The sequence below is a fragment of the Chiloscyllium plagiosum genome, chromosome 1 (genome assembly GCF_004010195.1).
Source record: "Chiloscyllium plagiosum isolate BGI_BamShark_2017 chromosome 1, ASM401019v2, whole genome shotgun sequence".
NCBI classification, from domain to species: Eukaryota; Metazoa; Chordata; class Chondrichthyes; order Orectolobiformes; family Hemiscylliidae; genus Chiloscyllium; species Chiloscyllium plagiosum.
In genome coordinates, this window is record NC_057710.1 from 132,557,291 (window position 1) to 132,573,816 (window position 16,526).

Sequence of the window (16,526 nt, forward strand, 5' to 3'; positions counted from 1 at the left end):
ATGTCTTTCCTCAAATTTGGAGACCAAGACTGCACACAATACTCCAGGTGTGGTCTCCCCTACTTTGCCAGTTCTTCTATCCTCCAGCTCCCTCTCCACGCACTTTTTGATTTTATTCTTTCATCCTCTTGCTCTTCCTTTTGAGTCAGCATTGCTCTTGGCTCTGAAATCCATTAAATACTATGGATGGTTATACTTGATCTTTCAAAACTATCATAACGTCAGGAATCCTCATATTGTACACTAGAGTTTGACTGCAGGGAAACACTGTGGCTAAATTGTGCACATCGTGGCTTGTAAACAATCTGTTTCGGTGATGTTTGTTGAATAGACAAATATTGGCCCGGATCTTAACTATGTCAAAATCCTGGAATTCCCTGACAGCATTGTGTGTCAATTACAGCACATGGACTGCTGCAGTTCAAGAGTGCAGCTCACCACCACCTTCTCAAGAGCAACTAGGGATGGATACTAAATGTTGGCCCAGCCAGTGATAGCTGCATGCCATGGGAGAATATGAAGAAAAGACTAAGAGAACTAACCCAATTTTCTTCCACATTATTTGACTGTTTACCTGACACAACAGGCATTGAGCCTCCAGCATAATGCCTCACCTGAAAGACAGCATTTTGTCAGTACTATTCACCATCAACATAAATATTGAGTTTTCAGTCTTTGGAGTGGGACTTCCTTGAATTTATGTGCTAACCCAGGCACAGCTGACAACATAGTGCTATCTCCAATCTGCATGGTTGGTTTGAAGTACTTTTGTATTTTTCAATTCATCGGATATAGACAAAATAGTGGCTGTTGGAAAAATATTCAGCATGTATTTTTTTTTCATTTTGATAGTTATTTGCTTATATGTTGCAAGCAGCATTCCTCTACGAGCTTATTTACTTTTCCGAATGAATTTTAGATTCAACAAAAAAAATTCAAGCAGAAACGAGGATATGTGTCTAAAAATAAATGTTCCCAGCTCAAGCATCGGCCATTATTCGTCTCTGAACTCTTCCAGCCTGATCCTTGCTGTAAAATACAGTAATAGGTTCTGGCTGCTGCTGCCTCCAAGACTGCGGCAGAGGTGACCGATGGAGCTGGAATTTAGCTGAGAGGGAGAAGGAGGGGTGCAGTTTTATTGCTCAGTAAGGACACACACGAGTGACACATTCTCTCTGAGATTACTGAGTGTAGGGGCGAGCAAGCGCTGCACACAGTCCAGGTCGCCGCTGGTCGAGCGAAGTTTCTCGTGACATGAAAATCTGAACAGCATTTCTGAAACAAAAATCACGGAGACGCTGCCATGCGATGAGAAAACAAAATAGAATGGATGAGCGAGAATGAAGGTTTTCAGTAAATTGGCCCCTTGATAATACAATCTATCTGTGGCACGAGCCTGCAAACCAGTTTGATATTTCTTCCTGAAGCAGTACGAAAATCCCATTAATAACCTGAACTAAGAAAGGGATGATATTTTAACACTTGAAATTAAAGACTGCACTTTGAACTGAGCTTTCGGCGTAGCCTTTAGCGATTTATTTTATTCATAAGCGTTTGCCTTTTGAAATGCAAAATCCAAATTTCCCCCTGCCCTGGTCATTGACGTCAGTTTCTCTCCTCCTCCAGCATGTAGTAATCCTCTCTGGGTGGTTTTTTTTGTAAAATATATCGCGAGATGTTGAGAGAGCTAGAGCTGGGGTTTTATTTTCTCATTTCCCTGTAGTGATAGGGAGGAGGGAGAGACAGTGACACGCACTGATAGTTACTATCTGAGATAGAGATAGAGATAGAGTGGGTTGGTTAGGAACTGAGAGAGAGAGAGCGAGCCAGGGCCAGGCAGACTGAGTCACTAAAGGCGACACTACAATGTTGGGGGAGAGCGGCTTAGTTTGAAGTGATACGCAGGCGCTCGGGGAAACTGCTTTCGCTTTTAGTGACACACAGACACTCGGGGACTGTGCGGTCACAGTGACTGGGTCTCTCTCTGACACATACATTGCCGGGGATAGAAACTCAGACACACACAATCTCTTCCAATAGGACAAACGGGTGCAAATCCGCCCCCTAGGGTTAGGGAGAGAAACCAGGCGGCTCTGAGCTGAACACCTTGAGTCGGTGAAGCAGGTTTCTCTCTTTCTGGAAGCCCGGTGGCAGGGGGAGGGGGAAGCGGCGAGAGGCGCTGAACACACACACACACCGGAGAGAACAGCGAGCATTCGCCCACACCACACCACACCATGGCTTCGACTACAACGTGTACCAGGTTCACGGACGAATATCAGCTCTTCGAGGAACTTGGAAAGTACGGCGACACATCTTGTCAATTCTTTTTCTCTCTTGTTTGTTTCGATAAGCATTGGTGCTGTGGCGGGGAAGGGTTCGCATTAACACTGTTTTCACGGAGAGCAGTCTTACGGTTATGCATGGTTACGTTTTGTGAGATGTAATTGGAAATGTCGAGGCATCTTGTGGGATACCGCTACAGCCTCGAAATGCACGGTGTCCCTTTCTCTCCTGTGGAGAGAGGTGCTTCATGTCACAATCCTGATTCTGCGCCGAGTGTCTTAAAATGATTTCCTTTCCTTGATGTTGTGTTGACAAATCCATCTGAAGTATGTTTGGTCAACACAATTTCAATGCTTCGGGCTTTTTAATGTTGGGTTTTCCACTTGTTTGCGCGTCAACTGGATTGTAACCGTGTTGCAATGTGGCGAGGGTTGAGTTGTCTACCTGTATTATTTTTGTTTGAATGATATGTATATCTCTGTGTATATGTGATCGATTGCTTTCAGGGGAGCCTTCTCGGTGGTCAGACGATGCATGAAAATCTCCACAGGACAGGAATACGCTGCCAAAATCATCAATACCAAAAAATTGTCTGCCAGGGGTAGGTGTATATATCAAACGTTTTTGTAACATTTCACAAGTTAATAGGTTGGGTGCATTGCAGGAATATTCAGTGTACAAAAGGTCAGAATAAGTATCTCGTGAATGAATAGATGGCACCTGCAAAGTTGTTATAATCCGTGCAAATTGCCGTCATTTCAATGGAGTGGGCAGTGGCAATCGGGTAAATTCGACAAAATTAGTTTGTGGCAATACAAAGTAGGCTGCAACACATCTAGGCGGAGGTCACTGATAAAAGTGAACAAGGAATCCAGTTGTGCCAGTAATGTCGAGTTAAGACTTGCATATTTAGTTATCCTTCAGTATTTCAGCCTGGGATTACTCCAGTCAATTTGCAAACGCCCCTTTTTCGGGCATATCCGTAAAACTAGGAGCGGAATTGTCTCCCGCTTGTAAACACAGAGCTGCAGTGGTCTCAGTGATTGCGAAACATTTTGCTTTATGCTAATTCTGGGTGATTTAATCCTTACCCTGGCCTGATACATATTTAATACGTTTGAAAGTTTGCCTGCGCCGAGGCCTTTATTATCTCTGAAAGGGATGAATCATGGATGCTCTGCTCTAATTCCGTGAGCGTTCCTTCTCCTCTCTCTCGACTTGGCTTTTCTGAGTGGCTGACGGCTGTCATGTTTCTGTAGGTCGTGTCAGTTCCAGTAGCCAAGTGCTGCCGGAACTGAGCACCCAGGAATCGAACCTTCTGAATCCTTTAGAGGAATGAACGAACATACATACACTCTGTCAGTCTGTGATTTCGTCCACTAGTCCATACTGTTTTCTGAGGGAAGAGAACACTAAGCTCACTTACGCCTTAACGCTGAGCTTTAGAGCATGGTTACAGCACAGAAGGAGGCCATTTGCTGTGTCATGTTGATACTAGCTCTCTGCAGGAGGATTATACCTATTGCTATTTTCCTGCTTTTTTTGCACTTTGATTTCAAGCAATGATCCAATTCTCCCTTTAAATTCTTTCCTGGATTGAATCTGCCCTCCAGCACTCCAGTGGCAAGGCAGTGGATTCCAGACCCTAACCAGCTATTGCATAAAACAGATTTTCCACATGTCCCCACTGCATGCTTTGGTCACATCTTTAAATCTGTGCCACCATGGGAATGGGTTTCTCCTGATCCACTCTGTCCAGACTTTTAAAACCTCTATCAACTTATTTAAGCTTCTGTTCAGCATTTTTACTTTCTTCAGTCTGTCTGTGCCAAGAAGTTCCCCGTCCCTGGAATCATTCTCATTTATGTTTTCCATACATTCAGTAAAATCTTGACGTCCTTTTTAAAATGTGCTAATTCAAACTGGGCTCAATAATCCAGTTGATGCCAGGCCAGTATTTTATTTAAGTTAAAGATGTTATATGCTTTAATGACCATTCTCTCAACCTGTCCTCCTGCCTTCACTGATTTGTACATATGGGTCCCTCTCTCCTGCACCACCTTTTAGAGTCACGATCTTTACTTTATATTATTCGTCTGTATTCTTACTACCAAATTAATCACTTCACCCTTCTCTGGATTAAATTTCATCAGCCAACTGTCTGTCCATTCCAATACAGCAATGTGCTTTGGAAATTATTTTATATTCTATAGGTTCACAACACCTGCAAATTTCAGTCATCTGCACATTTTGAAGTTATGCCCTTTGCATCAAAATCTTTGTCATAAAATTTATTAGGGAGAATGACCTGGCCTTGTTGGGGGATGGGGTGAGGTGGAGGAGGGAGTACAATGGAGCAGTTTCCTCACATGAATCCTGGGCAGCGCCAAGATGAATTTCCCTTCAGTCTGAAAAATGGCTGTTCAGCACTATTATGTTTCCTTTCATTCAGCTGGTTTTGTTCAACCACAATAGTTCCAGAGAAATGCCAAGCTGAGACACTGTTTCTGTCAAGTCTCTGTCACATTGTATGGAAGGTACATGCCTACAGTTAATTAAAAAATCTTTTGAGAGAGTTTTCTGGCTTCCTGATTCATGCTTCTGTCATCCTTGATATTGCTGAAGCCAACACTTGTAACTCACACCTAGTTCAAAGAGCCTGTTGTTGTCGAATGACTTTGAGAACATTGGTGAAATTTCATATGTCCATGTCATAGCCATGAAAACTGAATTCTACGTTTCAAAGATGCCCTGCTTTAATGAAATGATGGAAAATGTCTTAATTATGTCAGAGTTAAAATGTGGATTTATTGCTTGTGTAATCAAATTTAATTGTCTGATAAATTTAGAGTTAACAAACCTTTCAAACTTTAAAACTAGTGAAACTCCTAACTTGTGAAAACTTGGAGGTTTAAGAAAGTCCTCTTGCAGGAAAGTTTTGCATTGACTTATTAAATGTCGCTGAGAAGATTTAGTTTAGATCATTAAATAACTAATGACAGCAGTTTAATTACTTTAATACAACTAAATCTGAAGTTCAAAAGTGTAAAAACCATTAGTTCCTAAAAATGTATATAACAAATTAAAATGTGTTGTCTTATTATCTAATGAGATGAATTGCAATTAGGAAGATCTTTTCAAACCCAGAGAGAGGATAGTAAATACAGTAAAATATGTTATGTACTCATTATGTATGTAATCAATAACGTGTATCACGACAGAGACTTTAATGGTGTACATTGTAGGATTCATCTTATTTAACATGTAAAGTTCAACCACAATATTTGTTGCAGTGTTTAATGGAGTGGTAGAAAATAGTTGTTCCTTTCTAGCAGTTTCTCAGTCTCAGTTCTAGGGCATCTCCCCACATGGATGTACAGTGAGGAGTTCATTAGCTTAAAAGGATTAAGTCACAAAGTGCATTGGTTAAACTGTATGAATAAATGGGCTAAGATAGCTTTTATAGTATCAAGTTCAGAATTTTAGTGATTTCTTCTGGCTTTTTACAAAAGGTGGATATCTGAAATACTCTTGGTAAATGTAAGTTACAATGTCAATTTGAGCTTTTATTACGTTTTGTAAATAAGAGTGATAACACTGTATTTACTTGAATTTTGAACATAAAAGCTGGGTTAAGTTAAGTTGTTCCAAAATTTAGTAATTATGTTCTTTATTTTGCCCTTCATATTTTTCAACCAGTTGGTTAACTGGTTCATTTCCATTGGTGTACTGTATACTTGAACTAGATATTCAAGTTGCTTCTGTAGTTGAAACTGCAATGAAAAATTCATAACTTGCTTTGAGCATATTTATTCAACCGAAGTGGCTGTTTTGTAAATATTATGTAGCATTGTTTACTGTGTACAATTAAAACTAATGGTCAAAAGAGTTTTCAATTTCATCAGTTTGTAGTAGATTTCAAAAGCTCATTGTTAGTGGCGATAAAATGATCCATATTGTAACAGGTACAAGAGAGACTCCAGTTCACCTGTTGCAGCTATATAGCGAGCATTAGATTCTGCGGCGGAACCCTAGTTTTTGTTTCAAGGTTCAATTGACTCTTTATATCAACTTGATTCCTCCCCCCACCACCCCAACCTAGTATTATCAATGGGAATTTCCATTTGGAATAACTAAACAATGTGTCTCCAAACAAAAGTGGGAAGAGCAAAATTTACCAGATGATTTTTGCATCTGTAGAGGCTTCCTGTTTTACTGACAATGCTGGCTGTCCAAGTTGTATGGCTTTAGATGCAGATGACAATATATTCGGGGCAACATTCATGAATTAGAGCTAATGAGCTGGAGCTAAGAGCTTTGGCAATTCAGAATACCGAAGCAAATTGTTTAGTCAGCATTCGGACCCAGGTATTTTTGAGCACATTTTATCGTTTTTGTTCAAGGAAAGCAAAGGTTTTTGCCCTACATTAATTAACTGTCACATTCTGTAGCACTTTTTGCAAGAACTCAGATCTTGGTACCAACTGATAACTGTATGGCTGCAGTTCAGTAATAATTAGACAAAGTATACAGTTTGCATGCAGCAAGTGCTGAATAAGTAAATATTTTCATTTGGTGAACTTCCTGCTTTCCTTTAGAAAAGTAGTAGAATGAAAATCTTAACATTCAACTGCGAAGGCATCTTGGTATACAAATGTAAGATGGTACATCCTGTACTTCAGTGTTATTCTGTAATCCTAGATCATGAATAGTTGCTTTTTAATGTGGTTTTGGCCTGTGACATTTTGATTTCCAGGCAAAAGTGACACTTTCGCTGTAATGGATTTATTTTTCTAACAATAGTTTTAACTTGACATCTTGAGTGCTATTTGCTGTGTTGTGGTTAGAATTGTCAGCATCAACCTCTCTATTATTCAGAGTAATACCCTCAAACTGTGTTCTAGAATGATGAACTTCTGATACAATAGTTATTTCTGCTCTCTTCTCACATACTTTCCAGGTCTGCAGTCCTGTGAGATCTCTGCACTGCTTTAATTCTGACAGCTTGCACGTTACTGAGTTTCATCAAAATTGTTGGATAAATGCAAGTTGTTATTATTCAGGTCTTCTTGCTGACTCTTTGCATATGTCCTTTCCCGCTTTTAGTGATTTGTTTTATAACCTTGCTCAAATGTCCTGCCTCTTTTTGCACTCATGAAATGTTACCAGACTAATGATCTCTTCGCTCCTTTTCTTGATTGCTCCACTGTCCAGGAATCCTTCAGCAATTGACCTGTAAATGCCACAAACTTGGGGGAAGGATGGAGGGGGAGGGGGGTTTGGTGGAGAAAAAGGTAGAAAGTGGATTGGGTAACTAAATGTTGTAGTAAATAAGACGTGATCTAACTTTGCCTTGAAAATATATAAACTATTGAAAATATCACCAGCATTTCAAAAGTATTGGGGAAAATTTTAATACTGGGGGACACCCTGGGTTTGAATATTAGGTGGTGGGGGAAAGCCTAGAAAAGTACAAATATACTGGGAAGTTGGTTTCAAGCTACCAATGTTCAACTTCAACATGTGAGGCCACATCTGTGTAACTCATTTGGAAGAAGTGGGTTGTCAATTCAAAATATTAATTGCTCCAAAAGTATTGACGTGAGTTTTGCAACTTAAGTTTAGTTCCATGGTTTGTGCAGTCTTGGTGGAACTTGCCAGTGAAGGCGAGGCAAGAAAACAGCAGCACTTGAGAGGAATGAAAACAAGACAATGGAAATGTATCAATAAGTGCTCACTAAAAAGAGACTTGCATTTCCTTAGTGCCTTACATGCTGCATCCTTCACAATATTTTGCAACCGATGAAGTACTTTAGAACTGTATTGTGATGCAGGAAATGTGGCAGTCAGTTGGTGCACAGCAAGCTTTGTAATTGTAATGTATTAACAATCAAATAATGTGCTTTTGTGACATTGATTACTTGAGGGATAAATATTGGATTGGCCACTGGGGATAACTCGCATGCTGCTCTTGAAAGGAGCATCACCAGGTCTTTTTTTATCCTTGAGGGTTTAAGGGGCTCAGTTTAACTTCTCATTAGAAAAATGGGACCTCCAACACAGCACTAAGAGAGTCAGAATGTCAGCTCTTTTTCTTGTGCTGAAAACCTGAAGTAGAACTTTAATCCAGAGCATTCTGAAATGAATCAGAAGGTTATCTTATCTACTTGTTTAAAAGGGCTTCTTGCTGCAGGTACTTTGGTCAGAGGTTACCTTACACACTGTGTGGAGACATCGTCTGGACTCTGGAGGACTGATCTATCAGAGTAGCACAAGTTCTGCTTATTCTGTACTTGGGCTGAGGGGAGGCTGAAGATATTTACTGGGGAGGGGGAGCAGGAACAGGGACTGAACCAGCAACAGTTTCCTGCTCTCAGATCCACAGCTCCTCAGGAGAGGTAATCAGCAGACCATATCCAGCGCACAGCCAAAAAGTGAGCTTCCTCAGTGTATTGGAGCACAATTGACTGGAGAGCTTCAGTGTGTTGGGGAAGAGATCTAATGCAAACTGGATCTGGAGCTCCAGATCCAAACAGTGACAGTGAAACTCCACACTTTTCACAGTTCAACTGGACACACTTGTAGAATCTTGGTAATGCTGGCATACAGATACACAACACAGAGTTGCCAGGCTGCCTATTCTAGTAACTTCTGCATTCCTCAGATATTTGGGTTTGCAGCTCTGTCTGACTTCTTGCAAGGGCGGGATATAAACAATGACACACACATTGCAATTGAGGCATTTGTGGATTGCTCAGGAGTGTTTAGCCATCGCAAGGGTGAGGTGTGAACAGCTCAGTTCCCAATGTACCTGGAGAGACACCCTTCTGCTAATACAGACAGTGTGTCTTGAATGTTGATGGTACACTTTCTTCACTGCAGCAGTGAGCTGGAAGAGAAACAGGCTGTAAAGCACAGATTCCCTCTGTAGATGGCTACACGGATAAAGATTAGTAGGAAGAGGTGGGGAAGCTGATGTGGAGACTGTATTACCTCCAGCAGACAGGAACAACATTGCCTAGACCAAACTCATTATTGTAAATGTGACATGGATGAGTGCACTGGCAGAACAGAACTACATGTATAAAGCCACTTTTACTTTCACTGTCTCCTTTGCCACTAATCCAAAAGTTGTTTGGTGTACAGTCAAACTTCCATTTCACAGCTCTTGCATCCACCCTCCCCAGCTACCCTTTTCAACTTTCAGCATTAATTTGTATCAAATCAGACCTTCCCATTTGTAACATGTCTGTAAAGGCTACTTGTCAAACAGCAATCAAGAAAGGGGAAGCTGGAAAAAATAGAATAAAAGAATAAGGAGTCTAATTTTTCTAGTGGTCAGACAGTTGTTACGTTTAGATTGGAATTGTGCATTCTCTGTGTAATTCCTCTACACATGGATCGCTATGGAGACTCCATTTAAAAATTGGAGTGTTTGGATAGTTCCAATGCAATGAAGTAAAAATTTTACTCAGGATAGGCCTGTCTATTAAATACAGAGGTAAAAACAATGACTGCAGATGCTGGAAACCAGATTCTGGATTAGTGGTGCTGGAAGAGCACAGCAGTTCAGGCAGCATCCAAAGAGCAGCGAAATCGCCGTTTCGGGCAAAAGCCCTTCATCAGGAATAAAGGCAGTGAGCCACAGCCTAACCTCTGAGTAAGCATTCAATTGACCCCATATTTACCTAACATAATCCCTCCATGTCCCCTCACAGCCCTGCTCCAATTCCAAACCCTTTTTCAGAGATGGAGGTCCCCATCCCAATCTCCACCTGACCCCTCCCAGCCAGACCTGACCCTCTGGGATCCTGCCTGTTGCTGCCAGTCCAGATCAGCCCTCCACCGCCCACTTCTGAACCCCTACCTCTGAACCCAACCATCCAGTCACCTCTGGCTGCTGGACTGGACCTTACTCCTTTTCATTCCCACCCTCACTGCCTCACCTGTCAGCTCCACCTCCTGCCCCACACCAGAGCCAATTATTTTTCTCATACACCTCGACCTGAACACTTAGCCACCTACCTTGGCTGGTATCAGTGCACTCAGTATATTTACTTCCAAGTGGGCCTTTTTTAAAAAAACTGTTGTCCCTCTCTGGGATGCCACATGCTTGAGGTAGATATCAACAATCTCTCCACAGTGGTGAATGTTTTGAATGCTTGCCAGGAGATTGCATTATCTGGCTCTCAAGCGGTGTCCTGTTTGTCAATGGCTTCCATAGTATAATGTCTGCATCCAGCTGAACACCTCTTCCAATATGGGCTCTCTCCTCGGCTGCTCTTCCCTCCACCATCTGCTCCTTCTCATATGTGAATCTCCTTGTGAAAACCCAACTGTCTCAGATATTTAACACCACATTCCACATGCTGACCACCTGATATGCTGCCTTGGTGCCCCCCGCTGGCACAGTTATGGAAAAATAAAATCTTTTCAGGAATTTTGTAAAGCTCTGCACCTTCTACAATCACTGAGATCTGCAGGATCATTGGATTAATCAAAGAGAGAGGAATCAAATCTTATAGTTAACGAGGTGATCATCAACTGTATTTTGGTGTGACTTGGAAGAAAATTTATACATGTATGCTTTGGCATAGCAGCAAAACAGTTTACCTTGCAAGTTACAAAAACACAGTCCTATCACTACTGATTGAGAGAATTTAAGGCAAGTTCATTCTTATTTGTTACTACTTTTCTACTCCTTTGTTCAACATGCTATGCATGAAAACCTACCATATGTGTGGAACTCAATTACATCCTTTTGGGTTATTCCAAAGACTGTGCAGCCTTCATCTTTGTCTGTCTTTCTCAGTCACCCCTTTACCTTTTCAGCCAGTTTAGTTGAGAATGGTGCTATGTATTTAAAGTTCTATCCCACCACCGTAGTGTTTCACTTTAAAGTGCCTTTGTGGCAAATTGTTTTGGAAAGATTTCACACCAGCTAATTCTCAAATGTTAACTGTGATGTTTTGATTTTAAGAGCATGGGTTTGGATTTTGTTGTTTTTTTCTGGACCAATTTGAAGTGGAATTGTTTTTCCATGGTTGGACAGAAGGAACCTAAACTGTTTGAACAGAACTGTAGAGTGACAATGAATAACTTCCAATCATAACTGAGGATTAATGTTGTGTAATGTATTATGATTCTAAAATACCCAGACTATAGATGTACAATGGAATTATTTTAATCTATCTGAGACAGTTGCAGAGTGTGTGAATTAAGTCTTTAGTAATTCATTTGTTGTGCATTAGATAATTTAGCATTTGTTCTAATTCACCATTTTTAGTGCAGTTATCGAGTTAGACTTGGATAATTGTGTTATTAATTCAAGATAGATACAACAAACTAATGCACTTTGTTTACACCATATTTATGATCTTGGCCCATGTTATCACTGCTTCTGGAAAAGTACATATTCAGATCCATTCTCATACTTGAAAAAGGTCCCAGTATTTGTACAGCAATGTGTTTTCATAAGCAATGTCAGTTTGTTATGCTGGTTGAAAGAAAATCAGTTTTGCCATATTACTTTACTTTTCTTAGTCAAGGTTTATTACTTTACATTTGTTTTCTTAATGGCTTATTTATAGACAGGAAATAAATTGATAAAATGTCAAAACAATTCTGATTTTAAAAGAAAATATTTCACCCGATGTGGGTGCTGCTGGCTGACATACAATTCCTAATCCTTTTGAACAGAGTGGATTTTTGGCTACTTCAGAAGTCAGCCAATTGTTAACCACATCCACAACAATGTGGCTATAGGTAGGACAGATCATGTAACAATGGCAGATTTCCTTCCTTAGAGAGTATTAGTGAGCCAGATGAATCTTTACAACAAAAAGTGGTCACCATTCCTGAGCCTGGATTTCGGTTCAAGGTTTATTAATTGAATGTTTAAAATTCACCAACTGCCATTTGAAACCCATGTCTGCAGAGGAACAGCCATGACCTCAGAGTTATTAGTCCAGTGACATTACTGCTATGTTATTTTTAGCAAATAAAACTGGCTAAAATGTACAGCTGCTGATATCTGCAAGTAATACACAGTTAACCTGTGTGTAATTACTAGAGAGAATGGATTTCTGTGTATGCTTCTGCGAGCAAAGATCTGTTTTTGAATTTGACTTTCTTCAGCCAGCATGGAATTGTAACTTAAAATCCATGACTGAAAATGGACTCTCAAATATACTTTTGGTTCCCAAGAGCCTCCACCAGTATTCAAACCAAAGATCTTTCCAAAATGTGAACCCTGCAGCTGCTACCATGTGGCCAAATTATTCACTTGTATAAAAAGATATGCTTTGTTCCAGCATGATTCAAAACAGGGGAAAAAAAATTTTTGTGGGCAGAGAGAAACAGAATAGTCTGTTTGTAAGTTTAGCATGCCATTCATGACATCTAATTGACCCCGAGTGGATAAACTCCTTATCTCAAAATCAAAGAATGATGTAAGTTTTAAATAAAGATGACAAAATGGTTCTCACATTAACCTAGGTAGTTCACAAAATTAACTTGAGGGTTGCATTGTTGAATTTCCTGCTCTTTGGGGCCATTTCCAATGTTACGCCTGCACAATCTTGATGGTGTGTTTACAAAAATGTTTTGTTTTCAAATAGATTTTGAAACTGAACCACATGTCCCAAAATGAAACCTCTATTGTGAAATTTATATCTTTTATACTAGGCTTTTAAAATCAAGTTCTGGGATAATAAAGGTGATGTCCCAACTCCTAGTATTGTGGCAGCAGAATTATTGACTTGCACAAAACTGGGTCTGTAGTTTGTAACAAGATGCTGTACTACACATGTTGAGTGATGATTCACAGATATTAACAGTATAATGGAGTCTCAAGGCTACTGACTTAGATGTTTTGTTGAATTTGGATTTGCAAGCAAAGTTGAATCAACCTTTGAAAATTTCCATCTCTTTGTCTTTAGGAGAATGTGAAATTGTATAGCTACAAAAATGATACTTTAGCTTGCATTAAGTGAAACCAATACTTAAATATCTTTCATATCTTCATAATATTTGGTTTATGGAACAATTGAAGTTTGATATGTATTTATATAATCCCAAAGATGTTTAATACACTATGCAACTCATTTAGTTTCCAAGTAGGAGCTAGAAATTCAAGTTTCACAGAAGTATTCCTTTTTCTGATCTGAAATGCAGTCTTTTGTTCATTGTTAAGAATGGGTGTATGCTGCTGAAATTGTTTACCACAAAGTCTACCTTTCCAGTGAGCAGCAACAAATGCTGACTGTAGTCTGCTGGTGTCAACAACCCAAGCACGTGTCGTGCATAAGTTTGTTCTTCATAAAATTTCAACTTGTATCATTACGCAGCTCAGTAATTGGGATGTGACGACTTCAGCAGTCTCTAGTTGTAACAACTACTTATGCATCCTTTCTGCAGGGATCACTGATTTCATTCATGAGCTTCATCTGACTGTTTGTTTGTTTGTTTTTTTTCTCTTTGGGCCATTGGTACCCATTATGCACTTCCAATCCCACCATCTCCAGTCCTGCTACATAGATTCTCTAGGTCTCCTTCACTCAGTGAATCACTAACGTGATAGTGATGCCTTTGGTGGTTGCAAATGGCAACATGCTAAGTATTTACTAGTACCTACTTTATATTGATTTTTGGGACTAATTATGGTAGTGATGACTTTTACTTCATTTTATTTCCAAGCAAAGTTACTTTGAAACTTTGAAATTTAACAAATGTTTTCTTATAATAATTTTATAAATGGTGCAGATTTTGAGAAATGCAAGCAATGTGAGTATCATTAATGAAATCAAAACAAAATGTTGGAAGCAATTTCCGCCTCAGGCAACTGTCTGTGTGGAGTTTGCACATTCTCCTCGTGTCTGCGTGGGTTTCCTCCGGGTGCTCTGGTTTCCTCCCACAGTCCAAAAATGTGCAGGTTAGGTGAATTGGCCATGCTAAAGTGTTAGGTGAAGGGGTAAATGTAGGGGAATGGATCTGGGTGGGTTGCTCTTCGGAGGGTCGGTGTGGACTTGCTGGGCCGAAGGGTCTGTTTCCATGCTGTGGGTAATCTAATCTAATCAGGACTGGCAATGTCTCTGGAGTGGGGAAACAGAGCTAACATTTTAGATGTGATCTTCTATGAAGTCACAGGCCTGAGATATAAATGTTGTTTTTGTCTCTACTGATGCTGCGAGATCTGCTGAGTATTTCATACATTTTGATTTTACTTCAGATTTCTAGCATTCACTGTACTTTGCTTTTGAATTATTTACTAATATGAATCCTTGAGACAGGATTTGGAGGTGCTTCATTATGCAGTTATATTTACAGAATAGGTTTAAGTCCAAGTAAGGACCATCTGTTTTTAAATGTATTTTTAAAAAGGCAGCTTCAGAATATTCTCCTGAAGTGGCAAATTGACAAAGTCTGTGAATCAGTAGTGTGATTTCATTGATGCAATTTCAATCTGAACCCAGGTTCAAATGAACTTATAGAAATAGTGACCTGTGGATCATTATTTTTTAGTCTGTTGAACATGTTTTCCATTGAAATATTCAGGGGTGTCATTTTCAATAACACTGATTCTTCCTCTTGCATACAAAACATAGTTTACTGTAAAGAACATTACTTTTGTGTTGGAAAAGTTTGAATCACAGCCATATATAAGATATAAAACAGAAGGACAATTTGAACATTTGCGTAGTAACACTTATGTCTCAAGTGAAAAGCAAAGATCATCTACAAAGAGAATTTAAACTGTTTCCTTTGATGTTCAATGGCATTACTGTAGCTGAATCTCCCACCATTAACATTTTTGAGCGTTACCGCTGACCGGTAAATCAACAGCCATATAAATTCTGCATCTAAAAGAGACTGCAGTGACTGCAGAGATTCACTTCTGCAGTGAGTAACATACCTCTTGACTCCACAATGTTTCCACATTTAGATAGTTGAACTCAGGGTTGTGATGGAATCCAGGACAAACATCCTGTTTGTTTGGCTGTTATCTACCACCTTCACTGTGTCCACCATGTTGCACAGTGGGAGCAGTATGTACTATCTACAAGTTGCACTGCATAACTCACCAAGGCTCCTTTGATAGCACATTCTCAACTTGTGACTTCCAGCACTTAGAAGGGCAAGAGAACAGATGCATTGGGACACCACCACTTGCAAGTTTTGTGCAAAATCACATGCCATCCTAATTTTGAACCACACCAATTCATTCACTGGATCAAGAATCTGGGACTCCTGTTTTAATAAATCTGTGGATTCATTGATAAAATACAACAGTTCAAGAAGTAGTTCATCACCATCTTCCTGAGCACAATTGGGGATTGTTCAGTTACAAATGTCTGCCTAACCAATGATGCTGATGTCTCATGAGAAAATAACACATTTTTTTTGTTATTGTGATTCAAAATTCCCTTAATTGAGTTGCAAATTCTTATTCAGCTTCTGCTTAACTTTCATAATGCATCTTAACTCTGTACACATCTTCCACTAAACATCTTCCTGTCAGTGGTTCTGTTTCATGTTAAGTTTTCAACCCTTCTAAAGCAACTTTTTTATGAACAAATTAATGTTTCTAAAGGAAATACACTGTGAAGAATATCTGCATTATTAATGAATTTTATGGGCTAAAAATGTAATGACTAAAGAGTTATATGTTGGACAGAAATTTCCTTTGTCTTGTGTAGCTATCTATTACACTGTAAACTGTTAGAGGATTCCAAAGAGAGAGATTATTTGTCCTATTGCGTATAATTTATTGTGATCTTATCCCATTATGTTATCCTGTACTGTATGTAGCATAGTGGCAGGCACATATAGTTCCAGTGGTGAGATCAATTATTATGCCAGATTACTTATTCCCAGCAGTCTCTTCCACATGGAGTGTAAAGTGATACTGTCATGCAGTTAAATCTGTGCTAATAACTTTTTGTTTTGGAGAATTGCATCTTAAATCTCATCTCTTCAACTTGATGATATGTCCTTTCTTCAAATCTGGTTTTCTGGTTCGATTTAATGGTGTCCAATGTGTTAGTAAGCATGTGGTTAATGGAAACCCAGATATCATGAGTTGCATTTTTGGTCAGTAACTAAACAGTCATAAAGTATATAATCTCATTCCCATTGATATCAAAGTATGTATTTTAATCTTCTTGTGCATTGGCTGGTAAAATGTAGAGATATGTAACTGAATTTGTGCGAAACCTTTCTGGTTCTATATTAAACTTATT

At 39.5% G+C, this 16,526-nt stretch overlaps 1 protein-coding gene across 26 annotated transcripts in view; it reads left to right on the plus strand.

Moving 5' to 3' along the window:
* Positions 1-1,693: 1,693 nt before the first annotated feature.
* The window catches only part of LOC122553361 (calcium/calmodulin-dependent protein kinase type II subunit delta), a 321,729-nt gene continuing 306,896 nt past the window's right edge, over positions 1,694-16,526 (plus strand). For 14 of the 26 annotated variants that reach the window (XM_043696963.1, XM_043697014.1, XM_043697053.1 and 11 more), the window contains exons 1-2: positions 1,696-2,302; positions 2,793-2,887. In XM_043696963.1, the coding sequence (XP_043552898.1) occupies positions 2,238-2,302; positions 2,793-2,887 (160 nt within the window). In that variant the 5' untranslated portion in view covers positions 1,696-2,237. Of the gene's footprint in view, positions 2,303-2,792; positions 2,888-16,526 lie in introns of all 26 variants that reach the window. The other 12 variants (XM_043697063.1, XM_043697100.1, XM_043697184.1 and 9 more) reach the window with 3 other exon arrangements.